The sequence below is a fragment of the Portunus trituberculatus genome, chromosome 7 (assembly GCF_017591435.1).
Source record: "Portunus trituberculatus isolate SZX2019 chromosome 7, ASM1759143v1, whole genome shotgun sequence".
NCBI classification, from domain to species: Eukaryota; Metazoa; Arthropoda; class Malacostraca; order Decapoda; family Portunidae; genus Portunus; species Portunus trituberculatus.
Window position 1 is genome coordinate 1,480,840 of NC_059261.1, and position 27,903 is coordinate 1,508,742.

Below are 27,903 nucleotides of genomic sequence, written 5' to 3' on the forward strand. Positions count from 1 at the left end.
GGTGACCAGCAGACACCCGTGGTGAATTACACATAACCACACATCAAAGCCAACCGCAACACCAAAGCAAAGAGAGAGAGAGAGAGAGAGAGAGAGAGAGAGAGAGAGAGAGAGAGAGAGAGAGAGAGAGAGAGAGAGAGAGAGAGAGAGAGAGAGAGAGAATGTGTGTGTATTAAATAAGTGTTTTATGTGAAGCCCATCAATAATCTTGTACATAAATCAACCAGTAAATGTTGATATGGAATAGTTTTGATTTTCATCTAGCCTCCCTATGATACTGAGATGGGGATTATGAGCAAGGAACATAGAAATGGTCATTTGAGTTCACTGGAATGGAGATCTCTTTAAAGAGGGCAATCCTAATTTAACCTAACTGACCTAAGTGCATCATAAATGAAAATTCTATATTGCAGAAACTATTAATTTGTGATGAAAACTTCTATAAAGTAAGTTTTGCAGTATCCATACAATTAATCAGCAGAAATATTTGGTTAGTCGATTGGATTAGTGAATGGCTTTCTGACAGGAAACAGAGTAGTATTAAATGGAGCAATGGCTGAGTGGAAGGAAGTGGTTAGTGGGGTACCCCAAGGATCAGTGCTAGGACCTCTTCTTTTCTTGGTGTACATTAACGATTTAGATATAGGAATTAGTAGCAAAGTATCAAAGTTTGCAGATGATACTAAGATAGCATGTGCAGTACAGGGTGAAAAGGACAATTACAGAATACAACGAGACCTGGACAGGCTGATAGCATGGGCAGACAGGTGGCAGATGGAGTTTAATTCTGAAAAGTGTCAGGTTATGCATTTAGGTAAAGACAACACAAACTTTAGCTATGAGATGGAGGGATGTTGGCTAGAGGCAGTAGAGGAGGGAAAGGATTTAGGAGTAGTGATAGACAGGACTGAAATTTTCAAAGCAATGTTTAGAAGCAAGAAATAGGGCAAATAGGATCCTGGGTTTTATAAATATAATTCCTATGTTAGGCCCCATTTAGAGTATTGCATACAGGCCTGGTCACCCCATTATAGGCAGGATATCAACATGTTAGAAGCAGTTCAGAGAAGAGCAACTAGGATGATACCAGCATTAAAGCGACTGGAGTATAGATAGATTAAAGGAATTAAACATGTTTTCATTTGAGAGGAGATGTGTATAAGAGGGGATATGATAGAGTTATTTAAAATGCTCTCAGATACAAACTACATAGATGTGAGATCTTTCTTTACCTTAGAGGAGGGAAGTAGGACTAGAAATCATGGCAGGAAGATTAGAAAGCAAGGCTGCAGGTTAGATATAAGAAAATATTTTTTTAGTCATAGGGTGGTAGACTTCTGGAATGCATTGCCAGAGAGGGTTGTAAATAGCACTAGTTTGACAATGTTTAAAAACAGATTAGATAAGCACTTAAATTTATTAGATTTATAATTATGTATAGTGCTGCATGATAGTTTTATAAGAAATTTACTATAGTTAAACAAGACATGATCCCCATGTATGGGGATCACAGATTGTAGAGGAATTCGCTGCAGGACTTAGCCCTGTTAATGGGCCAAATATTTAGAATTAGTATATAATGTATTGTGTACTTGTAAGTGTATCTTTAAGTACTGATGATGAGGTCGCTGTGCGACTGATACAGGATAACCTAGATGGGCCCTGGTGGCCCTTTGTTATCCTATTATTTATGTTATGTTATGTTATGAGTATTAGGCTAGTGGATAATGTTAGGGAAGACTGTGTCCAGGGAAAGTTTAGTTGTTGTTTGATTCAAGTATGGAAGATTTTGAATGGTTTGAGTCCTCAACTAAATGGTCTATTTTCTAGAACCACTTTGAGTAGAACAAGGGGCCACAGTTTGAAGATCTTAGTGCCTCATCACTCCACTGATGTTAGAAGTGGTTTCTTCTAACTACGGGTCATCAACATCTGGAATTCTCTACCTGAATTAGTTGTGTCAGCTCAATCTCTCCAGTCCTTCAAACATTTGCTTGAACAATTCCTGGGTCATTGCCTTTATGAGTATAGTTAGCCAAGTCTTTTTGTAAGTTATGTTCTGCATCTAAAACTAGCCAACCGTCCAGCAGTCCTCCAGCAGTACACTAGTAGTTTTGGTTGGAAGATGAAGTGACTGATGAGGGATCTACACCCTCATCTTGATAAGAAAGCACATGACCTCATTTAACTGAAGCTAATCAAATCAGAATTAACTAAATAATCCATGCCATAGCTCATCAGTGAGGTTGGGTCAGGTGTAGCAAATATATAGAGGGTTAATGTGTAGAACAGGTCCCCCTTACCAATCTCTTCAAAGTAGTCATTATGAAGAAGTTATAATAGTATACTTGTGATATATAAAGATTTCGGAAGGCGGTCGACCTTATGTAGGTCACACTGCTTTCTTGAAAATCACCCATCTCCGCCAGAATCTAAGGGCCACAAACATAAACATTCCCTTCCCCCTTCCCTGGGCATGAGGATCCTTCGCCATACAAACTGTAAACATAGAGCATTTTGGGCCTTGAGAGAGTCCTTTGCCGTGCGGGGGAAGGGGAGCAGCGAAGGAGCAGCGCAGACCACCTCTTACCCCTTCCCAGCTCGCTGATGCCGATTCTCCTCAGTGTTTTTCTTCGCATTGCTGAACCAGGTGAGCCCACTTCCTTGTCATGATATTAGTATTTAACAGTTTAACGATGTAGTTTACATATATGAACAAGTAAAAAGTTCGAGTGTGGCCTTCATTGCTCAGAGTAGACTATGCCAAAATACATGCCAGGTGAGGCCCATATGAAGGCTGTTTTCATTCCATTATTGGAGCAGCTGAGTACATTTCTCTATCCTATTGTTAGATTTTATCCATTTAACAGCAGAGTACCTACATGAGCAGGTAAAAAGGTCGAGTGTGGCCCGCATTGCTCAGTGTAGACCATCCCAAAAGACATGCCAGGTGAGGGCCATACTAAGGTTATTTTCATCCCATTATTGGAGCAACTGAGAACATTTCCATGCTATAATTTTTGCTGAAATTATCCTAACATAATAACCTACTAGCTGGGGGGTTGTGCCCTTCGAACCCTTCCCCCCAAACTCTCCTAATCTAACCAAACCTACTGTAAAAATTCATGGAAATTGTTTTACTGAAATTATCCTAACCTTGCTGAAAATATTTTCCATTAATTTTTACATTAGGTTAGGTTTTGTTAGGTTAGTATAGTGTAGGGAGGGTTTACGCTAGCAGGTTATTATGTTAGGATAGGATAATTTCAGCAAAAATTTTCCATTAATTTTTACATTAGGTTAGGTTTGGTTAGGCTAGGAAACCTTACAGGGGGTGTAATAGTTAGCATGCCTATCTACAAATCCATGGAGCCGGGTTTAATTCCTGGGCAGTCAGCATTTAGTTGGTTAGGTCTGGTAGGTTGGGTATGGAAATATACCTGGTGTTTTCTTGTGTGTTATAATTTGTATATATCTTCATACAGATAATTTTGACATGGACGAGTATCAGGAGCTGTGGGATGACTGGGAATTTTTGGACCAATTTGAGGATGAGGAACTGAAAGATCAGCCAGATGCCGAGGGAGCTATTGGACGTAAACGTCGCAGGATTGTTAAAGGTAAAATGTGGCGGCAAACTATATCTTCTGTTTCTTTTTCTGTTTGTTAGTAATGCTTCACTAATGGCTTCAAGAAGGTGAGGTCTTGCCTTACAAAACTGTTGAGTTTTTACCGTAAAGTTTATGAGGCGGCGGACAATGAGGATAGTTATGACATCCTATACCTGGACGAGAGTATGGCTAAAACTAGGTAGGATGTTTTAATACAGGGAGTGCCTAGTTTAGGCCTGTCGGCCTCTTGCAGCTTCCTTTACTTTCTTGTGTTCTTGTGTTTAATGTTATTTGATATAAAAATCATAACTACAGTTTACTTTCAGATCGGATGAACCCATTCACTGCAATGAGTGATGAGGAGTTTGTGGATCGCTTCCGATTGGACAAAACTTCAATGTATGATCTCATTGAAGAAATTACAGACCAACTTTCCACCCCAACTGACACAAGAGGTAATATAATTTCTAATAATAATAGTATGCAATGATGCTGAAATTTTCATGGCATATATGCTTTGTATTTAGCAAATGTAACTTATAATTTAATGTAAAGTAAAAACAACTGATTCCTTTCATGAAGTTGTACGTTAGAGTACATTGGTCATTTGCAGTCACCATATAAATTTCCTTTTTTTACAGGATGTCCTGTTCCGCCACATCTACAGACCCTGATAGCAGTCCGTTGCATGGCAACAGGAGACCATCAGATGACCTTAGGGGACTGCCATGATGTGTCACAAATGACAGTCAGCAGATGTCTGAAGGTTGTATCTAGAGCAATCGCTGGTTTGAGCCAGCATTACGTAAAACCTTCTGGCAATGACCTGCGGCGAACAGTGGAGCAATTCCATGATATCGGTGGAATGCCTGGTGTGGTAGGGGCAATTGACTGCACACACATCTCTATATTGAGACCCTAACAGATCCATTCACTGTGGTACGCAGGTGAAACTGAGCCTCGCAACACCTCAGTCACGTACCTCTGCCTTGACAGGAACAAGTTCCTATTACATGTGAATTGACAACATTTCATCAACATATGTGTTATGAGACAAAAATGTAAATAATGCACCACCTTTCTCTTTGATGATAACTTATCTTTGTCTTTTTCCTCAATTCACACTTTCATTCATGTACTTCTATTAATTTTCAAACATGAACGCCTTTCATTGGTAACCAGTGATTCTCATCCTACGAAAAAAGTCAAAGAGCTTATTGAACAATGGAGTGTTGCTTCTGCTTTGTCCAGTCTTCCTGTAGGGCACAGAATTTCTCTACCAGAGCATAGGTTACAAAGGCTACAATTAGTTAATCATAACATTCACTTGGATGATACTTGTGTACCCATAACGATGGATGAATTATTATATGCTGTCAAAAGAGGTAAATCTACAGCACCTGGTGAGGATGGTCTAACATATGACACTATAAATGCTTTGTTGAATATTGAAGGGGATAATTCCATACTATAGTCCTGCTCCTCCAACAATGTGGATTGGGTGCGGCTTGTTGGGGAATTCCCGCTGTACAGTGGTGAAGCGTGTCTCATAGCCAGCGATGCAGCAGAGTTCTAATATTAGTAAAACTTTAGCAAATATGGTCAGCAAATATACATACGCATTTAACCTTAGTATTACAACGTATGGGAGAACAGTAAACTTATTATTGATAATATATTCATAAGCCTGGCAAGAAACGTGGCATACATATTTTACAGTGTTGCTAAAAAAAAAGAATATACTTATAAAGAGTTTTCTTGCGGTTTGGGATGGGTAAATAGTTCCATAGTTATAATTAGATTATATCGTGAAGGAAAGTACTTTAAAATAAGCTGACATAAGTAAGAAAAAACTACATTCAAATCCTCACGGCAGCAACACCAATCACGCCCGCCATCCATACAGGTGATGGGAGGTCAGCTGCGGTGTCCTTGACCAGGAAGAAAGAGAGGGGGAGGAAGAGGGAGGGGTAAGAGAGAGGGAGGAAGAGGGAGAGAGGGGGGTTAGCCAACGAGGGATGGCAGCACTGTCCTCCCGCTATTTCCCATGGGGGCCGCACCCAATCCACATTCTTAGACGAGCAGGACTATAGATATGTTTAACATGTCGTACAGGAATAGTGTGTTACCCTCAGCCTGGAAGTCAGCCATAATTATACCTGTACCCAAGAGTGATGGAAAATTTAGACCCATCTCTCTTACCAGCTGTCTATGCAAAATGATGGAAAGAATTGTCTTACTTAGGTTAATTTATAAAGTTAGTGATAAAATGTCTGAAAATTTATATGGCTTTATGAAGGGGCGTGCTACTAGTGACTGTTTTGTACACTGCTTAGCTAACACTAGTGCTACTTGTCAAGTCTATGTGGATTTGAAAGGTGCATTTGACAAAGCTAATAAGGAAGTCATACTAGAAGAACTTGCATTAAAGGGTGTCAAAGGAAAGTTATTAGGATGGATATGTGACTACTTGAGTTGTAGAAAAGTTAAAAGTCTGGTTACAAGGCATATCATCAGAAGAGGAAACATTTGAGTTGGGTACCCCTCAAGGGGGTGTTTTAAGTCCTATGTTGTACAATATACTTATGGATAAGATTGCTAGATATTAATTTACACAGGGTACCAAAGTTATCATTTATGCTGACGACATACTTATGCAATGTGATTCTCCTAAAACACTTAGCAAGGCTGTAAATGAGCTTGAACAACTATGTGTGTCCATGGGGCTTGTCATAAATGAAAATAAAACTAAGTTTCAAGCAAAACAGAAGAAGTGTAGGAAACCTATTGTAAATGGTGTGAAGATTGAGCGTGTCCTTAACTATAAATATCTGGGTGTACAATTAGGTTACAGGAATGCGAATTATTGTATTGAATATGTTAAAAATATGTGTGTAACTAGACTAGCAAAAAAACGGTCAGGTGTTGGTGTGCCTGTTCTTAGAATGTTTTATATATATGTGATCAGATCTCTTATAGACTATGCTTCCCTTGTGTTGGTTCAATTCAATTCTCAGCAGCTTAGATGTCTAGAAGTTATACAAAACAAAGCCATGAGAATAATTTTAGGATGTGCTACTACAACTAAGATAGATGTATTAAGGAGAGAATTGAGTCTACCCAGTGTTGTTAGGAGAATAGAAAAAATAACGTGCCGTACAGTATGTCGTATAGTGTGTAATGGTACAAACTCTCTCCAAAGAGATATAGTGAACTTTATGTAATGGTGATGATGTAACCAGCAACCCATACCTTCGCAAAATTTGTAGGGTTTTGCAGAACTTTGATGTTATGGATGAATTTAAGGTGCTTATAAAAAGAAATTGCTGTACTGCTTGGAGTTCATATAATGTTAATATTGATATTGAAAAGCTAAGTAAACCAAAAGAACAGTGGTGTAAATATGAGCTTAAAGCACACTTTCTTGAAAAGTTGTTGCAGTACCCAAGTAGAAGGGTGGTACATGTGTATTGTGATGGCTCAGTTGAGGGTACCAAGACAGGATGTGTGGTGTTTGTACGGGAATTTTCTACTCCTGATGAATTTAAAGACTATGAATTTTCAAAGAGATTGCCTAATAACCTGTCATCAACCAGAACCGAACTATATGCTATCCTGGAAGGCCTTGATATTGTTTCATGCATGGGTAAAAATATTCATTTTTTCATTGATAGTCAGAGTGCATTGTATGAGCTTGTGTCTTCCTCCCCTGCAGACTGTGATATTACAAACAGGTGTTTAACTGTTATACATAATCTGGAGAAAAACAATATACATGTATATTTTATATGGGTTCCATCCCATATAGGCTTATATCTTAATGAAAAGCAGATAGTCTTGCTCAAGAGCAGTTAGAGATGATGACAGCGTACCTGATAGTGAATGTACATATAGTCGCCCAAGGTCAATCCTTAGAACTAATGTTTTTGCTACCATTGATAATGATCTTGATAAATGTTGTGAGATGGGTAATGCAAGTAGTAGGCATTATAAGCAGATTTTAAATAATTCAAAGGAGTATACATATGGCAGATACAGTCACATGATGGACTTAATTACTATGACACTTAGACTTGGATATAAATATTATTGGGAGGTTTGTAGAGGAGCTGAACCTGAGCCTTGTGCTTTATGTGCAAGGCCGGGAGGTCACTCACTACAGCACTATGTACAATACTGCCCACTAATTGAAGAGTTCAGACTGCAGGGACACTGGAACCATTATGATATGATCATTTATTTCATAGATAATAATGTCATACCCAAAATCATTAAAAAACATTCACTGTTTGCCTATAGATGGTAAATAATGTGATACTGCAATAATATTTGTATTTTCTGTAAACTTTTCTTTAATTTGTTAAAATTGTACTGTACAATATTGTAATACTAACGGTTTAGGGAATAGTTGGCAAGATCCGACTTTTTCCTTTGTTGTAAAATCAACAATAAAACTATTGAATTGAATTGAATTGAATTGCCTTTCATTGGTTCGTGAGCGCAGATATCAGCGCAAGTATCAATCCGCGATGAAGGATGAGGGTAATACGTGTACAGACTGTCCTTACCCTAACATAACATATAACATAACATAAATAATAGGATAACAAAGGGCCACCAGGGCCCATCTAGGTTATCCTGTACCAGTCGCACAGCGACCTCGTCATCAGTACTTAAAGATACACTTACAAGTACACAATACATTATATACTAATTCTAAATATTTGGCCCATTAACAGGGCTAAGTCCTGCAGCGAAATCCTCTACAATTTGTGGTCCCCATACATGAGGATCATGTCTTATTTAACTATAGTAAATTTCTTATAAAAACTATCATGCAGTGCTATACATAATTATAAATCTAATAAATTTAAGTGCTTATCTAATCTGTTTTTAAACATTGTCAAACTAGTGCTATTTACAACCGTCTCTGGCAATGCATTCCAGAAGTCTACCACTCTATGACTAAAGAAATATTTTCTTATATCTAACCTGCAGCCTTGCTTTCTAATCTTCCTGCCATGATTTCTAGTCCTATTTCCTCCTCTAAGGTAAAGAAAGATCTCACATCTATGTAGTTTGTATCTGAGAACATTTTAAATAACTCTATCATATCCCTCTTATACATCTCCTCTCAAATGAAAACATGTTTAATTCCTTTAATCTATCTCTATACTCCAGGCGCTTTAATGCTGGTATCATCCTAGTTGCTCTTCTCTGAACTGCTTCTAACATGTTGATATCCTGCCTATAGTGGGGTGACCAGGCCTGTATGCAATACTCTAAATGGGGCCTAACATAGGAATTATATAAGCTACGCACCACTTCCTTACTTTTATAACTAACATTTCTATTTATAAAACCCAGGATCCTATTTGCCCTATTTCTTGCTTCTAAACATTGCTTTGAAAATTTCATAGTCCTGTCTATCACTACTCCTAAATCCTTTCCTTCCTCTACTGCCTCTAGCCAACATCCCTCCATCTCATAGTTAAAGTTTGTGTTGTCTTTACCTAAATGCATAACCTGACACTTTCAGAATTAAACTCCATCTGCCACCTGTCTGCCCATGCTATCAGCCTGTCCAGGTCTCGTTGTATTCTGTAATTGTCCTTTTCACCCTGTACTGCACATGCTATCTTAGTATCATCTGCAAACTTTGATACTTTGCTACTAATTCCTATATCTAAATCGTTAATGTACACCAAGAAAAGAAGAGGTCCTAGCACTGATCCTTGGGGTACCCCACTAACCACTTCCTTCCACTCAGACATTGCCCCATTTAATACTACTCTCTGTTTCCTATCAGAAAGCCATTCACTAATCCAATCAACTAACCTACCCCTATCCCATGTAGTCTCAATTTGTACACTAGCCTCCTATGCGGTACCTTATCAAACGCCTTGCTAAAATCTAGATATATAACATCTATGCTATTTCCATCATCTAACTCCTTGGTAATATATTCTAAGATATCGAGCAAATTTGTAAGACAGGACCTCCCTGATCTAAAGCCATGTTGGGTATCTCTAATTAATCTATTCTCATTTAAATGCTCCCAAATACTACCCTTAATGATTTTCTCTAGTATCTTACATACTATACTAGTTAAACTGATCGGTCTATAATTATTCGCATCATCCTTCCTACCTTTTTAAATATTGGAGTAACATTAGCTAACTTCCAGTCCTGAGGTATCTCAGCAAACCTAAGTGATCTTTCAAAGATTAACTTAAGTGCTTCAGAAATACTGTCTACACCCTCCCTAAGTACTCTGGCATGTAGCTCATCAGGACCACTAGCTTTCCTATCGTCTAGTTCAAGAATAAATTTCCTAATAATTCCCGGTTTTATATCAATATTTTCTAAAGCTCTTAAACTACTCATCGCACTGTTTGTAACAGGATTTCCTATTCTTTCCTAGTAAATACTGAAGAAAATTGTTCATTCAATAATTCTACTATGTCTTCATTTTGATCCACTACTACACCATCTTTTCTGAGTGGTCCAATCCTATCCTTATTTCTTTTATCACTGACCTTGTAATAACTATATAATTTTTTGGGATCTTTACTCCCAGCTCTAGCTAGTTTTATCTCTGCCTGCCTTTTACTTTTTTTTATAACCTTACTCAAATCATCCCTGACCTGTCTGTACCTAATCAAATCTACATCTTCCCCACTTTTCTGCAACTCTCTGTATGCCCTCTTCTTCTCTCTGATCTGGCTACCTATCTCATGAGTCCACCATAATGGCTTCCTGTTTCTCTGCCTTATATCTTTGTAAGGGATACACTGCACCCTGCACCCGCCATGACACGCTGTTAAGACTGTGATCTCGGTTTGCTGGAGTTTGCTGTCAAGTACAGCGGAAAGGTTGCGAATTTGATTACTGGGAAATCATCGCTCCTGAGGTGCAAGTCAGTGTACAATCGAGAAGAGGACCAGCCAGGACTTCATCCTTTCGTGAAGGTATTGTGAGGAAGGGCATTGGTAGAGATAGGGCATATTGTGTGGAGCTATAAGAGAACCAGTGGGGGGGAGGGAAGCTGCCCCAAAGCAAGGATATGTTAGGTTTGGTTTATGTTAGGGTTAGGTTAGTGTTGTAGGGGGGGGTCCGGATGTCGCAGCCCCCCGTTTAGGTTAGGTTACGTTAGATTAGGTTTATGTTAGGGTTAGGTTAGTGTTGTAGGGGGGTCCCGCAGCCCCCCAGTTAGGTTAGGTTTATGTTAGGGTTAGGTTAGTGTTGTGGGGGTGTCCTGGGGGGCTGGTTAGGTTAGGTTACGCTCCCCACCCAAAAAATCCCCGATTCCCCACAGACCCCCAAGCTTGTTGGTGCCAATAAAAGAGATTTCTTACGCATTTTTACCGCGACGGGCTTCATGGTGATTTGTTGGGGCCTTCTTCTTCTTGGTGATTTGTTGGGGCCTTCTTCTTGGTGATTTGTTGGTGTGGCGCCTGGTGACTGAGCGTGCTGGTACTGTGGTGTCGTGTGGAGACCGCAGATCGGTGTTGTTTTTGGGTCTTGGCACCGTCTGCCGCCACGGTAAAATCCACACATATTGTTCCCGAGGTATAAGATATTGATAGTTTCTCATTTCCGGTAGACATACATTAAGAAAATATTTTGTTTTTATTTCAAAGTGATAATAATTTACCACAATGTCCTTATTATTGTGATATGAGTTTTTATTTTTTTTAAATGTAGAAAACGTATTGGTATCATAGTAGCGGAAAACACATCGCGTAGAGCACTCTTCACTCTTCAGAGAAGTGTTACATCGCTCTGCTTACAGATTACGAGTCAACTTTTACGTTTCTCTGCATTAGCTACAAGTCCAGCTCGATCCTAATAGTGAGTACATTTTCGAAGTTAAGGGTTCCATTAGGTGGAGCTTTTAGAATGTTTTATGTATACCGGACCTTGATCTCTTGATGGCGCCTCACTACGGTAGGGCAAATCCCAATTCAATTCAATTCAATAGTTTTATTGTTGTTTTACAACAAAGGAAAAAGTCGGATCTTGCCAACTATTCCCTAAACCGTTAGTATTACAATATTGTACAGTACAATTTTAACGAAAAAAAAAAAAAAAATTACAGAAAATACAAATATTATTGCAGTATCACATTATTTACCATCTATAGGCAAACAGTGGATACTTTTTAATGATTTTGGGTATGACATTATTATCTACGAAATAAATGATCATATCATAAAGGTTCCAGTGTCCCTGCAGTCTGAACTCTTCAATTAGTGGGCAGTATTGTACATAGTGCTGTAGTGAGTGACCTCCCTGCCTTGCACATAAAGCACAAGGCTCAGGTTCAGCTCCTCTACAAACCTCCCAATAATATTTATATCCAAGTCTAAGTGTCATAGTAATTAAGTCCATCATGTGACTGTGTCTGCCATATGTATACTCCTTTGAATTATTTAAAATCTGCTTATAATGCCTACTACTTGCATTACCCATCTCACAACATTTATCAAGATCATTATCAATGGTAGCAAAAACATTAGTTCTAAGGATTGACCTTGGGCGACTATATGTACATTCACTATCAGGTACGCTGTCATCATCTCTAACTGCTCTTCGAGCAAGACTATCTGCTTTTTCATTAAGATATAAGCCTATATGGGATGGAACCCATATAAAATATACATGTATATTGTTTTTTCCAGATTATGTATAACAGTTAAACACCTGTTTGTAATATCACAGTCTGCAGGGGAGGAAGACACAAGCTCATACAATGCACTCTGACTATCAATGAAAAAATGAATATTTTTACCCATGCATGAAACAATATCAAGGCCTTCCAGGATAGCATATAGTTCGGTTCTGGTTGATGACAGGTTATTAGGCAATCTCTTTGAAAATTCATAGTCTTTAAATTCATCAGGAGTAGAAAATTCCCGTACAAACACCACACATCCTGTCTTGGTACCCCTCAACTGAGCCATCACAATACACATGTACCACCCTTCTACGTGGGTACTGCAACAACTTTTCAAGAAAGTGTGCTTTAAGCTCATATTTACACCACTGTTCTTTTGGTTTACTTAGCTTTTCAATATCAATATTAACATTATATGAACTCCAAGCAGTACAGCAATTTCTTTTTATAAGCACCTTAAATTCATCCATAACATCAAAGTTCTGCAAAACCCTACAAATTTTGCGAAGGTATGGGTTGTTGGTTACATCATCACCATTACATAAAGTCACTATATCTCTTTGGAGAGAGTTTGTACCATTACACACTATACGACATACTGTACGGCACGTTATTTTTTCTATTCTCCTAACAACACTGGGTAGACTCAATTCTCTCCTTAATACCTCTATCTTAGTTGTAGTAGCACATCCTAAAATTACTCTCATGGCTTTGTTTTATATAACTTCTAGACATCTAAGCTGCTGAGAATTGAATTGAACCAACACAAGGGAAGCATAGTCTATAAGAGATCTAATCACATATATATAAAACATTCTAAGAACAGGCACACCAACACCTGACCCTTTTTTCGCTAGAACTTTGAGAGGTGCTAGTCTAATTACACACATATTTTTAACATATTCAATACAATAATTCGCATTCCTGTAACCTAATTGTACACCCAGATATTTATAGTTAAGGACACGCTCAATCTTCACACCATTTACAATAGGTTTCCTACACTTCTTCTGTTTTGCTTGAAACTTAGTTTTATTTTCATTTATGACAAGCCCCATGGACACACATAGTTGTTCAAGCTCATTTACAGCCTTGCTAAGTGTTTTAGGAGAATCACATTGCATAAGTATGTCGTCAGCATAAATGATAACTTTGGTACCCTGTGTAAATTCAAATCTAGCAATCTTATCCATAAGTATATTGTACAACATAGGACTTAAAACACCCCCTTGAGGGGTACCCAACTCAAATGTTTCCTCTTCTGATGATATGCCTTGTAACCAGACTTTACCTTTTCTACAACTCAAGTAGTCACGTATCCATCCTAATAACTTTCCTTTGACACGCTTTAATACAAGTTCTTCTAGTATGACTTCCTTATTAGCTTTGTCAAATGCACCTTTCAAATCCACATAGACTTGACAAGTAGCACTAGTGTTAGCTAAGCAGTGTACAAAACAGTCACTAGTAGCACGCCCCTTCATAAAGCCATATAAATTTTCAGACATTTTATCACTAACTTTATAAATTAACCTACGTAAGACCTACGTCCACTCGCCACCGCGATATATATATATATATATATATATATATATATATATATATATATATATATATATATATATATATATATATATATATATATTATCTGACGCAACATGTAGGAGTATGGTGCAATGTGGCGAGGTGCTCCATTAGGACGAGAGTCGATCGCTTATTCCCGCGTACATCGTCCAGTCTGACATGATTATATACTGAAGAAAAGTTAATTTTTCGAAACCAGAAAGTTTTTTTTATTTCTTCTGTAGTAAAAGAATAAAACTGCAAAAAGTATAAATACGTTTATTTTCACACAATAATATATGCATGTTCAAAAAGGAATTTTGGGATTGATGTATGTGAAAGTAAGGAAAAATGTGCATGAGTCGTAGGTCAAAGGAGGGGGAAATGCGCGCGAGTGGTAGGGTGGAATGAAAATTTAGAGTGGCAGCCCTGCTCAGCCGCCGCGCCTAGAAGTGATTGTCAGAAAGTGAGTGTAGCTGCTCACGCCCGTACCAAAACACACACACACACACACGCCCGGTAGCTCAGTGGTTAGAGCGCTGGTTTCACAAGCCAGAGGACCGGGGTTCGATTCCCCGGCCGGGTGGAGATATTTGGGTGTGTCTCCTTTCACGTGTAGCCCCTGTTCACCTAGCAGTGAGTAGGTACGGGATGTAAATCGAGGAGTTGTGACCTTGTTCCGGTGTGTGGTGTGTGCCTGGTCTCAGGCCTATCCGAAGATCGGAAATAATGAGCTCTGAGCTCGTTCCGTAGGGTAACGTCTGGCTGTCTCGTCAGAGACTGCAGCAGATCAAACAGTGAAACACAGATGTTTGTGCTGCTACCGTCCTAGAGAAAGATGTCGCTCTTATAACACCACACATTACATAATTAACACGTTACAGCCACTGTGTATTGTGTAGTGTAGAGATACAAGGTTTCGTCTGTGTTGCACCATATATCCTGCCGCTGCGGCGCTGCCTGCATGCCAGCCTCCCCTTAACGGGCCCCTGCAACCAACACCCCGGTGCGTTAGTGTGTATTTACCAAGTTGTAGTTTTACAGGGCCTGGGCTTTATGCTCATGTGGCCCCGTCTCCATATCTACACTTATCCTATTTTTCTTTAAAACAATGCACACTCGTTGGTGAAACCACTTCTTCACTCAAACTGTTCCACGTCTCAACACATCTTTGTGGGAAACTATATTTTTTTACATCTGAGACAATTTTCCTTTCTCATCTTTTTACTATGCGATCTTGTGCTTCGAATGTCATATTCTTCTCTCAGGATCAGTTTCTCATTATCCACTTGGTCCATTCCGTTGATCAATTTATAAACCTGTATCAGATCCCCTCTCTCCCTTCTCTCTTCTAGGGTTGGTAGATACATAGCCTTTAGTCTCTCCTCGTATGTCATCCCTTAAAATTCTGGAACCATTCTTGTAGCCTTTTTTTGTATTATCTCCAACTTCCTTATGTGTTTCTTTTTAAGGGGGGTCCATACTACTCCTGCATATTGCAATCTGGGTCTTATTATGTACTTATCAATTTCTTCATCATTTCTTTGTCCATGTAGTGAAATGCTACTGCAATATTCCTTAGCAAATTATGTCTCTCTGAAAATTTTATCAATATGGCTTACCGGTTGATTGTTTTCTTCCATTGTCACTCCCAAGTTTTTCCCTTTTTACTTTCGCCAGTTCTACTCCTCCTCCCATCTCATAGATTCCCACGGGTCATCTTTCACTCTTTCCCATTTCCATGACATGGCTTTTGTCCGCATTGAATTCCATTTCCCACTTTTTACTCCATTCCCAGATTTTATTTAGGTTTTTCTGCAGTATTTCACAATCCTCCTATTGCTTTACAACTCTGCACAGTTTCGCATCGTCCGCAAACATATTTATGTAGCTGTTCACTCCTTCTGGCATGTCGTTTACATATATGAGAAAAAGTATTGGCGCCAATACTGACCCCTGCGGCACTCCGCTTTCTATTACTCTCCACTTGGACTTCAAATCTTTAACTACCGTCCTTATTTCTCTCCCCCTCAAATAATTTTCTATCCGTCTCAATGTGCTTCTCCTTTAACTTCCACAGTAATTTTGCATGTGGCACTTTGTCATATGCCTTTTTTAAATCTAAATAAATACAGTCAACCCATCCCTCTCTCTCTTGTACTCTATCAACTATTCTAGAGTAGAAACTCAGTAAATTTGTTACACACGACCGACCTTTTCTAAAACCAAATTGGCTATTTGATAATAATTTGTTGTCTTCAAGGAACTCGATCTATTGTTTCTTCATTACCCTTTCACACATCTTGCATATTATACTAGTTAGTGATACTGTTCTGTAATTTAAAGGTTCTTCCTTCCTTCCGCTCTTATATATGGGAACCACCTCAGCTCTTTTCCATTCTACTGCTACTGTTCCATTTTCTATTGAACATTTTATGATGTTGTATATAGGCCTTGCTAGTTCTTCCTACATTCTTTCAGTATTCTGCCTGAGACTTCATCCGGTCCCATTGCCTTCTCTTCATGTACTTCCGTCATGAACTCTTATTTCAAGCTTGGTTACTTTAATCTTTCATATAGACTGTCTCTCTCTATTGCCCTGTGGCCTTACAAATTTGGATTCCTTTGTAAAGACCTCCTGGAATTTAGTATTTAACAGTTCTGCCATACTTTTTGGGTCTTCCACTATCCTATTCTCTCCTTTTAACCTTTCTATTGTTTCTCTTTGTCTTACTTTTCCATTTATGAATCTGTAGAACAATTTCGGTTGCTCCTTACATTTTTCGACAATGTCCTTTTCATAGTTCCTTTCCTCTTCCTTCCTCACCTTAACATATTCATTTTTCGCTGCCTTGAAGTTTTCCTTATTTACTGGATTTCTATTTCTCCTCCACCTTTTCCATGCTCCATCTCTTTTCTCCTTTGCCCTAGCACACCTTGCATTAAACCAATATTTCTTTCCTTCTTCTTTAGGTCTATATTTCAGGACATATTCCCTGACTTCTGTTTTGTATATTTCCAAAAGTAAGTTATATTTCTCTTGCACCGTCTCTGAGTTTTTCATCTCCCAGTTAACGTGTTTGAAATAGTTCTTTAGATTCTCATGATCAGCCTTCCTGTAATTTTATGTGTCTTCTTTGTAGGATTCGTCTCTATCTTCCTTTCCCTCTTCTATATCCATTTCTAATATTACATGGTCACTCTTTCCCAATGGGCACTTATATCTTATATCATCGTTCATTTGTATACCCCTTGTAAGAACCAGGTCCAATCTCGCCAGCTTGTCGTTTCCTCTGAATCTTGTGTTTTCCTTTACTCTTTGGTCTATCATATTGTCTATCATTATGTTCAGGAATCTTTCTCCCCAGGCTTCTTCCCCCATACCACTTTCATAATTTTCCCAGTCCACTTCTTTGCAGTTGAAATCTCCTACTAATATCACTTTTCTCCTTTCTTTAATGACTCTCGTTAGACTCCTTATTGTGTCATCTATCATGTCTTTATATTCTTGATTGGTCCATGAATTTGTTTTTGGTGGCACATATGTTCCAATGATTGTTAACTCTTTTTTATTAATATGCATCTTAACATACAGTACTTCTGCTTTTCCTTCCCCACATTCCACTTGGTTTACCACCATCTCCTTCCTTAACATCATCATGACTCCTCCTCCTCCTATACTCCCTCTGTCTCTTCTCCATACATTATATCAATTTATCTATGTCTATTTTGATTGCCTCATTTAGTTTTGTTTTTCTTTATATAATCTCTTAATTCTAATTTACTTGATAGAACTGCGTCTATGTTCATATGCATCATTTTTAGTCTCTTGCCTTTATCACTTTTAGTTAAATTTGTTCCACTTATTTCTCTTCCTTCTCTTTTATATACCATTTCCTTATCCTGTCTCCTAGATTTCTCCCCCCCCCCCAAAAAAAAAAAAAAAAAAAAAATTCTCCTCTGACCTTTCATTATTATTTTTCCCTTACTGCTGCCAGTTCTTTGTATATGTATATATATATATATATATATATATATTTGTATATATATATATATATATATATATATATATATATATATATATATATATATATATATATATATATATATATATATATATATATATATATATATATATATATATATATATATATATATATATATATATATATATATATATATATATATATATATATATATATATATATATATATATATATATATATATATATATATATATATATATATATATATATATCCTTGCATCCTTTTGTTTCTCTGAGTTTTGTTGTTCTATTTAATATTCCTTCTGTTTTTGCTTGTGATTTTGGTACAGTAGTATCTTAATTGGTCTCGTTGTTCCTTCTTGATATGGTCTCCATTCTGTGTATTTTTTCTACTTCCTCTTCTAAGTTTTTTCCTATCCTCGTCGTTTAGATTCTTTAGTAGGTCTTTGACTGATTTCGTTTCCTCTTTTTCCCTTCTTGGTCTGTATTTTACGTTTTTTTTTATTTCAGTCCAAATATGATTACACTCTTTTTCTTTTCTGCAATTTCCCTTACTAGATTTTCTTTTTCCTTAAGGACTTCTATCATTTTGTTTGCCATATTCTCATCTCTTTCTTTTAGTTGTTCCTGAATCACCTCCTGAAAATTATCCTTGTCTTTCTTATCTTTGACTCTCCATGCCTGTACTTCCTTCTTAATCACATCCTGTACTCCTGTGTGTTTCACTGTTTGATCTGCTGCAGTCTCTGACGCGACAGCCAGACGTTACCCTACGGAACGAGCTCAGAGCTCATTATTTCCGATCTTCGGATAGGCCTGAGACCAGGCACACACCAAACACCAGGACAACAAGGTCACAACTCCTCAATTTACATCCCGTACCTACTCACTGCTAGGTGAACAGGGGCTACACGTGAAAGGAGACACACCCAAATATCTCCACCATCACGGTGTCTGCTGATCACACAGTATGTGTGTTAGAGAGAGAGAGAGAGAGAGAGAGAGAGAGAGAGAGAGAGAGAGAGTGGTTTTCAGTTACCGTGGGCTTGGCAACAATGTGTTAGGTGTGTTACGTTCACCGGTTAAACGGGTAAGATTGGCATCAGGGAGCCAGTGAACAATAACAGTAAAAAAAAAAAAACACTGCAGGTTCAACTGGTGAGGAAATGTAAAAGGGGCACTTAAAAAGCTATTTAATAACCCAATAATGAAACTGACATACACATAGATATAACATGAAACATATGAAACTGACATACACATTACACATATACATATAACACAGAAATAAATACAGCAATAAAGAACCCAACTTAATACCTAACAATAATATTAATCCTATATGGAGGCAATGTGGAAAAACGGAGGAGGGGAAGTGATACTTATGAGGTGTCGCAGTGGTGAAGTGCTGGGTGAGGTAGATCCCACGGTAGTCCAAGAGGCGTTGTGTTCACTGGTTGAGGCCTGACCTCGACTGACTTCCAGAAAGCCGAGCTTGCTTAACACTTCCGCTTGAGTCGAATGGGGCCGCGTGAATCCAACTTCGGGACAGTAGCAGGCTTCATGAGACGGTGACGTGGAGGGTTCATGAGACGGTGCCGTGGAAGGTTCATGAGATGGTGACGTGGAAGGGGAGGTGGAGAGGTGGCGAACGAGGTAGCAAGCGGAGGAGGTGATGGTAGTGGAGTATGTTACGGGCGAGCCGTAACATTTCCTCCCCCCTAAGACCTCCGTAATGGGCTCATGAAGGAGGTGAGACGGAGATCTTGATAAGGCGTCGGCGATGATGTTGTCCACCCCCTTGATATGGTGGACTTCCAAGTTGAAGGGTTGAGTTAACAAGGCCCACCTAAGAATGCGTTGGTTTCGGTTCTTCATGGCGTGAAGGAAGGCCAGAGGGTTGTGATCGGTGAAGACCTTCGTAGTTTGAGGACCAGGATGAAGGTAGCACTCAAAACGTTGGAGCGCCAGGACGAGTGCCAGAGCCTCCTTCTCGATGGTGGAGTAGTTGAGTTGGTGTTTCTTCAGTTTGGTGGAGTGATAGGCGATGGGATGGAGGATGCTGCTTGTAGGGTCTGCTTGAAGGAGGACAGCACCCACTCCAACTCCACTCGCGTCCACTTGTAGATGGAAGGGGCGGGAGTGATCTGGCGTCCAGACCACTGGCCCCGAGGAGAGGAACGCCTTGAGATGTTGGAAGGCTTGGTTACAGGTCGGGGTCCAGTGGAAGGGGACTGAAGTGCTGATAAGGTCTGTGAGGGGGGAGAAGTTCCTACAGAATCGTCTGTAGAAACCAGCCATCCCCAAGAACCTCATGAGACCTTTCTGGTGGTAGGGACAGGGAAGCCAAGGATGGCCTTTATGTTGGCTCTCTTGGGGCAAACCTTGCCGTTCCCCACTACATGTCCTAGGTAGACCACCGTAGACTTCCCGAAGGTGGACTTGGCCAGATTGATTGTAAGACTGGCTTCCTGCAACCGACCCATCAGCCTCCGGAGACGAGTCAGATGTGTCACCCAGTCGTCCGAAGTCACCACCAGGTCGTCCAGATAGGCAGATGTTCCCTCCAAGTCCTGGGTGATGTAATTTATAGCCCTCTGGAAGGTGGCGGGAGCATTAGACAAGCCGAAGGGCATCACTGTGTATTGGTATAGCCCGAAGGGGGTGATGAAGGCGGATATTATTCGGGCCTCATCCGAGAGGGCAATCTGGTAGTAACCTGTAAGTAAATCTATAGTGGTTACAAATTTGGCTACTCCTATACTATCTATAAGGTCCTCTATCAAGGGCAATGGGTAGGAGTCTGGCACTGTCACTTTATTTACTTTCCTGTAGTCGGTGCAAAATCGACTACTACCATCTGGCTTAGATGTTAACAGGCAGGGAGAAGCCCAGGGGGATATACTAGGTTCTGCAAGGTGATGACAGAGCAGATAGTCTACCTCTTTTTTCATGAAGTCTTTTAATGGGTGAAATGCGATAGGCTGGTTGTCTTATAGGCTTGATGTCATTAGATAATAATGTTATATCATGTTGGATAGTAGTACAATTTCCTGGAGGGTCACCTGTGATTTCTGAAAAGTCTAGCAATAACTTTTTAAGATCAGACTGTTGTGAAGGTGTTAAGGAAAGAAACACCTCATGAAGGTTGGACATGATTTCGCTGTTTGAGGGGCGTCCTTTAGGTGATGAGAAGAGGAATTCGATGTCGGACTCTTCTTCGGGAGGCACAGGAGCAGACTCCTTCCCTACCAGACATACAGGTACAAGTCGTCCTCTGGTTCTCTGGAGTGGTAAGGTTTCATTAGATTGATATGAACTAGTTGGGAATCCTTACGACGGTCAGGAGTGTGGACCACATAGTTTAATGGACTTAGTTTTTGGTTTGAAACTTCTCATGACAGATTTGGGAAGAGAATTTTGTTGCATTTTAGTTTGAGATTTGAGGAAGTTTGATTTAGCAAAAGATCTGACTTCACTGATTTTATTCTTAAGGTTACTGATGTAGTCAGACACACTGGGGCTTGAAGGAGTATTTTGAGTAAACCATTGATCCTTTAATATTTTGAGAGGCCCCCTGATCTGTCTACCATAGAGTAATTCAAAAGGGGAGTAACCTAAAGAATCTTGAGGAGATTCTCTTAAAGCGAAGAGAAGGAAAGAGATACTTTCATCCCAGTCTCCTTGATGCTCCAAGCAATACTTCTTCATCATGGATTTTAATGTTTGGTGAAACCGCTCCAGACAGCCTTGGGATTGGGGTGGTAAGCCGAGGAGGTTACATGGTCGATGTTTAGCTCATTCACTATCTGTTGGAAAAAATTGCTAGTGAAATTGCTACCCTTGTCAGACTGAATTTGTTTTGGAATTCCTACCGAGGTGAAAAAATGTATTAGATGTTTTACAATGGTCTTTGATGTGATGTTCTTAAGAGGGAATGCTTCAGGGTACCTGGTAGTGGGATCCATGAGGGTTAACAAATACTGATTCCCTCGTTTGGTTTTGGGTAAGGGCCCTACGCAGTCTAGAACGATCTTTTCGAAGGGCTCCGTCTGAACTGGAATAGGCGTCAGAGGAGCTGGCACAAGGCGTTCGTTAGGCTTACCCACAATTTGACATATGTGACATGTTTTACATAGTGTGACACATCCTTTTTCATTCCTGGCCAAAAAAATGTTGAAGAGCCTTCTTGTAGGTTTTTTGGATGCCTAGATGACCTGACAATCCATCATGAGCTAGTTCTATAATGGCTGGTCTTACAGACAAGGGATGACAACTTGATGTGTTTCTGACCAGGTGTCTAGTTGTTTCAGTTCAGGAGGTCTGTAGGCACGCATCAGGACTCCTTCCTGATAATAAAAACAAGGCAATTTAGACATATCCTTTGTCTCACTGGCAACATGTCTGATCTTAGCCAAAGTGAGATCCTGTTCCTGAGCATTAATCAAATTCTCCTTTGAAATGATGTTATTGTACAAGTTGTCAGTAGAGGCAATCATTGGTGGAGGAGGTGGTGAAAGGGCAGGGGACTTGGACTGAGACCTGGTGACTGCACACACTGGGAAGAAGTGAGGGGATGTTTCGTCCAGGGTCTTAGTGGGACTTTCTGTTAAGGGAGAATCAAGAACAATTAAGTTTGGAACAGCCAAGTTACCCGCAAGATCATTACCCAGTACAAGATGTACCCCGGTACTGGCAGTTCACCAGGTTTAATGGCTACCACAACCTCTCCTGAAATGAAAGGGCACTGTAAGCTAATATTAGCCAAGGGATAGGAGAGCTGTGATTCGAGACCTGTAAGGATCACCTTCTCCCCAGTGAAAGCCTGTTTGATGTTAGGGATGACATCTTCCCTTAAGATGGATTGGGCAGCACCTGTATCACGCAGAACCTTGACATTTATTGCCTTGTCTTTACCATCAGTCAGGGACACTTTACCTTGATACATGTACGAGTCATAAAGTTCTAGAGGAGAGTTGACAGGGTTAGCTAGGGCCACTGGTTTCTTGTTCTCAAATGTGTTAGGTTTAGGGGCCACAATAAAGTTGACGTTGAGAGGCCTTGCAATTTGGGTGTCTACATTTTTGGATCGTGTGACCTGGCTTCTTACAGTATGTACACCAGGGGGAATTATATGCATTTGGCGAGAATCCGGTCGGCTTACCACCCGCGCCCCAAAACCTTCCCCAAAGGAGGACCTAACATTAGATAGTGAACCACGACCTCTACTACCCAGGGATCCCATCATAAGTGCAAATGAGAAATATGAAGATACAAGACATAAAGATATATGGAAGTATGATAGTTCGCCAGTATGCGGTGTGTTCCATCCAGCCATAAAAGATTAGGAAGGGCAGGAAGGTCAACAGGAAACATTTAATGACCTAGGTCAGTTGACCCAGGGCAGCCCAGGCAGATATATATAGCCCAGGTCATGTAAACATCCGGTGGTATTGTTGTCGTCTTGGATGTTGTTCATACCACACGTGGAGTTCACTTCAGCTTGTACTTGATTGGTGAATGGTACATTCTGAGGGGCGTGTTGTGTTCAAGACACGCCCCCATAAGTTCCTGAAGGAAATTGTAGAGGATTCAGAGAGAGGAGAGAGGAAGCAGAGAGGACAACTTTCTAAGCGGGCCACCCTCGGCTGCATAGCTGAGGGTGGCGTTTTTCTTCATATATAACCAGTAAGTGGAGCTTATAAGTTGCAATGCAGTCTTTTGAGGTAAATTAGAATGGAGGAAGAACATGATAGGAGGTTTAGGTATTATGTGGTATTAGTTTATTATGGTTTATGTGGTTGTACTTTGGTTCATAATGACGTCGTTATATACTTCTTTTCATCTATGAGTAAGAGAATTTGTATCCTTCTACGTATGTGCATGTGTTGCTCTGACGAATAAGTTACTCATATTTACTAGTGTGTAATTGTGTACGAAGTTAACGTGGTTCCATTTATGGGTACCAAGAGAAAGAGATTACTTGAGGGAAGTCACTTGTGTGGAAATATCAATATTTGTCATTATATTTCTGGTGTTACGTTGTCATTTTGTTGAACATCTGGTAATTATATGTGTATGGTAATATATTTGGTGGTACGTCATGTGGTTGCTTGCATTCATGTACCAAGTAAAGGTCATCCTTATATACGGGTAGCTGGGAAAAAGGGGTAATATTGTACACACTACATATGAGATTTACGGATAAATGAAGCATCGTGTTCAGATGTTGTAATACGTTATGAAGATATAGTGGATGATGTTTGAAGTGAAATCCGTTTTGATGCGAAAATACGTACGAGATTAATGTAATTCTTAAGGATGTTTGTAAGAGAAATTGTAATAATTGCAGTGGAGAAGGCAACAGAAAGAGTTGTGATTGTTACTTGTCGGCGCCGTATCGAACACCTTATGTATAGATATTATGTTAATTAAAGATAGAAAAACCTTTGACTATTTATAGCCAGTAGCTAGACAATTTGTGCAACGTCGTGCAACAGCTCGGATCACGACACCTCTACTACCAGGGATCCCATCAACAAAGCAAAGGCATCAGCAACTTTAGCGTCAGACATAAGATCACTCTCTCCCAGTTCTTCCACATGCCTCAGAATATTAAAGGGTAACTTGTTCTTCCATTCTTTCAGGACCATTAGATTGAGCAACTCCGAAAAGGTGGTAATGTTAAGGGCAGCTAACCATTTCTTAAATTGTTTTAGTGTCTCACAAGCAAATTCAACATAGGTGTGAGAGTCTGGTTTCACATACTTTCGGAACTGTTGTCTGTATTCGTCAGAAGTGATAAGTAGGCGTCAGAATGTTACCTTTGATCTCAAATACTCACCTCATCACTAAGGCCGTTGTATAATCTGTAAGTTTCCACACTGGACAAGGAGACACACTGATCCTTGGGCCATTTATTCCAACAATGTCTCAAAAGCGCGAAATGACCCGTCAACATCAGATTCATCAAAAACTGCGGAGCAACTGTACAATTAAAAAAAATATGCTATTTCTTCCCTCTAAACTTTCTGGTGAGGAAATGCAAAGGGGGCACTTAAAAAGCTATTTAATAACCCAATAATGAAACTGACATACACATAGATATAACATGAAACATATGAAACTGACATACACATATACATATAACACAGAAATAAATACAACAATAAAGAACCCAACTTAATACCTAACAATAATACTAATCCTATATGGAGGCAATGTTGAAAAAACGGAGGAGGGGAAGTGATACTTATGAGGTGTCGCAGTGGTGAAGTGCTGGGTGAGGTAGATCCCACGGTAGTCCAAGAGGCGTTGTGTTCACTGGTTGAGGCCTAGACCTCCACTGACTTCCAGAAAGCCAAGAACTTGCTTTAACACTTCCGCTGGAGTCGAATGGGGCCGCGTGAATCCAACTTCGGGACAGTAGCGGGGCTTCATGAGACGGTGACGTGGAGGGTTCATGAGACGGTGGCGTGGAGGGTTCATGAGACGGTGACGTGGAAAGGAAGGTGGAGAGGTGGCGAACGAGGTAGCAAGCGGAGGAGGTGATGGTAGTGGAGTATGTTACGGGCGGGCCGTAACAGGTGGTAGTAGTAGTAGTAGTAGTAATAACAGTAGTAGTAGTGTTAGCAGTAGTGGTAGTGGTAGTGGTACTATTAGTAAGGACTCAGTTTCCATTATGAAGAAGAACAAGGTCATCTTGCAGCAGCAGCAGCAGGCGCGAGTGGAAGTAATGGTGTAATTTCTATATACGTATAGTAAAACATTGTTATATTATTATTGTTAGCACTAATACTACTTCTGTTGCTGACACCAATACCAAGCCTCACACACACACACACACACACACACACACACACACACACACACACACACACACACACACACACACACACACACACACACACACACACACACAGATATATTGTGAGGGGCACCGTCCTAATCTCCTTTAATTTATTATTTCACGTGTAGACCGTGGCTGTAGAAAAACGGGCTTGTTGCTCTAGGAGAAGCGTAGTTGGTTTGGCTGCACTTCTGTTTTGTGTCCATTCTGTCTTGTGGCGGCAACGCGTTGGAGAGACGCATTGTCTCGTCCTGTTTTGTCTTCTGGTGGCTGTAGTCACCAGTGGGGTTTGGTGGGCGGCTGTGTGCCCCATCATCTTTGTTAGCTTCTGAGCAGACAACCCACACTAGTGAATGCTGAGAGGCTTCATGCTGTCGGCCAGGTGTGCGTAGTTCTCGTCCTCGAGTTCTCGCTTCACATCATATGTTGTAGTAGTCGTAGGCTGGGAAGTCAGTCTGACAGGTGTTAGGAAGCACTTGCATTGTCCTTGTGGGCGGTTTCTCTAGGGGTATTAAGGACTCTGTACACATAACATCTACCATTTATGTAGAATTTATAAATGGTAGATGTTTTGTGTAACAGGGCGAAGCCTTAATACCCCCTAGAGAAACCGCCCACAAGGACAATTCCATCCACTTCTCTATGAAGTATTAATGCCTCTCTGCATGCCTTGTCCACAGACTGTGATAACTCACAGACCGGAACAACACGCACGGTATATTACTATACTATCCTATTACGACAAGTCCTTCCTGACACCTGTCAGACTGACACCCCTAGCCTACACTACTACGATATATGAGGTGTACAGCACTTCCAGTGATGTACACACAAGACCAGACACCACCTACGGGTGACAACAGCTATACACGGAGTCCAGATACTCGTCACAGACAAGTCTGGCGGACGACAACTATGCACCACTGGCCGACATGAAGCCTCTCAGCATTCAATAGTGTGCATGGCTACTACCACTATCATACAGTATACTACTGATACTACACAAAAGATGATGGGGGCACACAGCTACCCACCAAACCCCACTGGTGACCATGGCCACTAACAAAACAAACAGGACGAGACAAAGCGTGTCTCTCCGCGTCGCCACACCCGAGTGGACGAACGCACGAGAAATGCAGCCCCAACTGGCCACACTTTCTCAGAACAACAAGCCCGTTGTTCTACACAGCCACGGTCTACCGAGTAACAAGCCAGCTACTCAAGGGAGGGCACAACTCCCAGACCGATGACTAATGAGCAACAAGAGAAGCCCAGCAACACGAATCTTCCCACACTGTGCCAGACCGATGAGAGTGCGTGTCTATCTCCGCTGAAGGCTACCTTGAGACTATAAACAGTATACTACTGATACTATACAAACAATGGTGGGGGCACACAGCCGCCCATCAAACCGCACTGGTGACCACGGCCACCAAAAAAACAAACAGGACGAGACAAAGCATGTCTCTCCGCGTCGCCACACCCGAGTGGACGAACGCACGACAGGAAATGTAGCCAAACTTACTACACCTCTCCTAGAGCAACAAGCCCGTTGCTCTAACAGTCACAGTCTACCCAGTAGCAAGCCAGCTACTCAACAGGAGAGCACAACTCCCCGACCGATGACTAATGAGTACTTATAAAGCACAGTCCAGCCACACGTGTCTCTTCCTGTGCCGAGATCGTATGTGTTAACTCCGCTGAAGACTGGCCGGTACTGATGCGAGGCTCGCAGGCACACAAAATGGTGGAGAGAGGGAGGCGGGTTGTCTGCTCAACAGAACAGCCCGAGGAGCCCCTCACAATATATATATATATATATATATATATATATATATATATATATATATATATATATATATATATATATATATATATATATATATATATATATATACACAATCAAATACAGAGCTTTTTGAGGGAGAAGAATGTGAGAGGTGTTGGACAAACCTGTGTCCCGATGTGGTCGCGCCACGCACCCTCACAAGCCTCTATTCAGGCCGGTCCACCGGAGGCCTGGGTGCCTCGAAAAGGTTTACTACAACCGCTATACACTAATATATCGATGAGTATAGTATTCTAATTACATGAATTAAACAAGGAAAAGTTACTTATGACTCAGAATAATACATGTTAAGATGTATTACGTAAAGGAAAAGCATGCAAATCACTTATATGATAAAGATGCAA

At 40.2% G+C, this 27,903-nt stretch overlaps 1 protein-coding gene and 1 long non-coding RNA gene across 2 annotated transcripts in view; both read left to right on the forward strand.

The window, feature by feature from the left end:
* The first annotated feature begins 2,520 nt into the window (after positions 1-2,520).
* On the forward strand, positions 2,521-5,495 carry LOC123520471 (putative nuclease HARBI1). Its single transcript, XM_045282727.1, has 4 exons — positions 2,521-2,650; positions 3,486-3,620; positions 3,938-4,066; positions 4,253-5,495. Exons 1-4 carry the CDS (start codon positions 2,608-2,610, stop codon positions 4,531-4,533), a joined length of 588 nt encoding a protein of 195 aa, XP_045138662.1. The 5' UTR covers positions 2,521-2,607; the 3' UTR covers positions 4,534-5,495.
* Positions 5,496-11,108: 5,613 nt separating this feature from the next.
* LOC123520475 overlaps positions 11,109-27,903 on the forward strand; it is a 22,727-nt gene continuing 5,932 nt past the window's right edge. The window contains exon 1 of the long non-coding RNA XR_006679263.1: positions 11,109-11,465. This is a non-coding gene — a long non-coding RNA (uncharacterized LOC123520475). The remainder of the gene's footprint in view (positions 11,466-27,903) is intronic.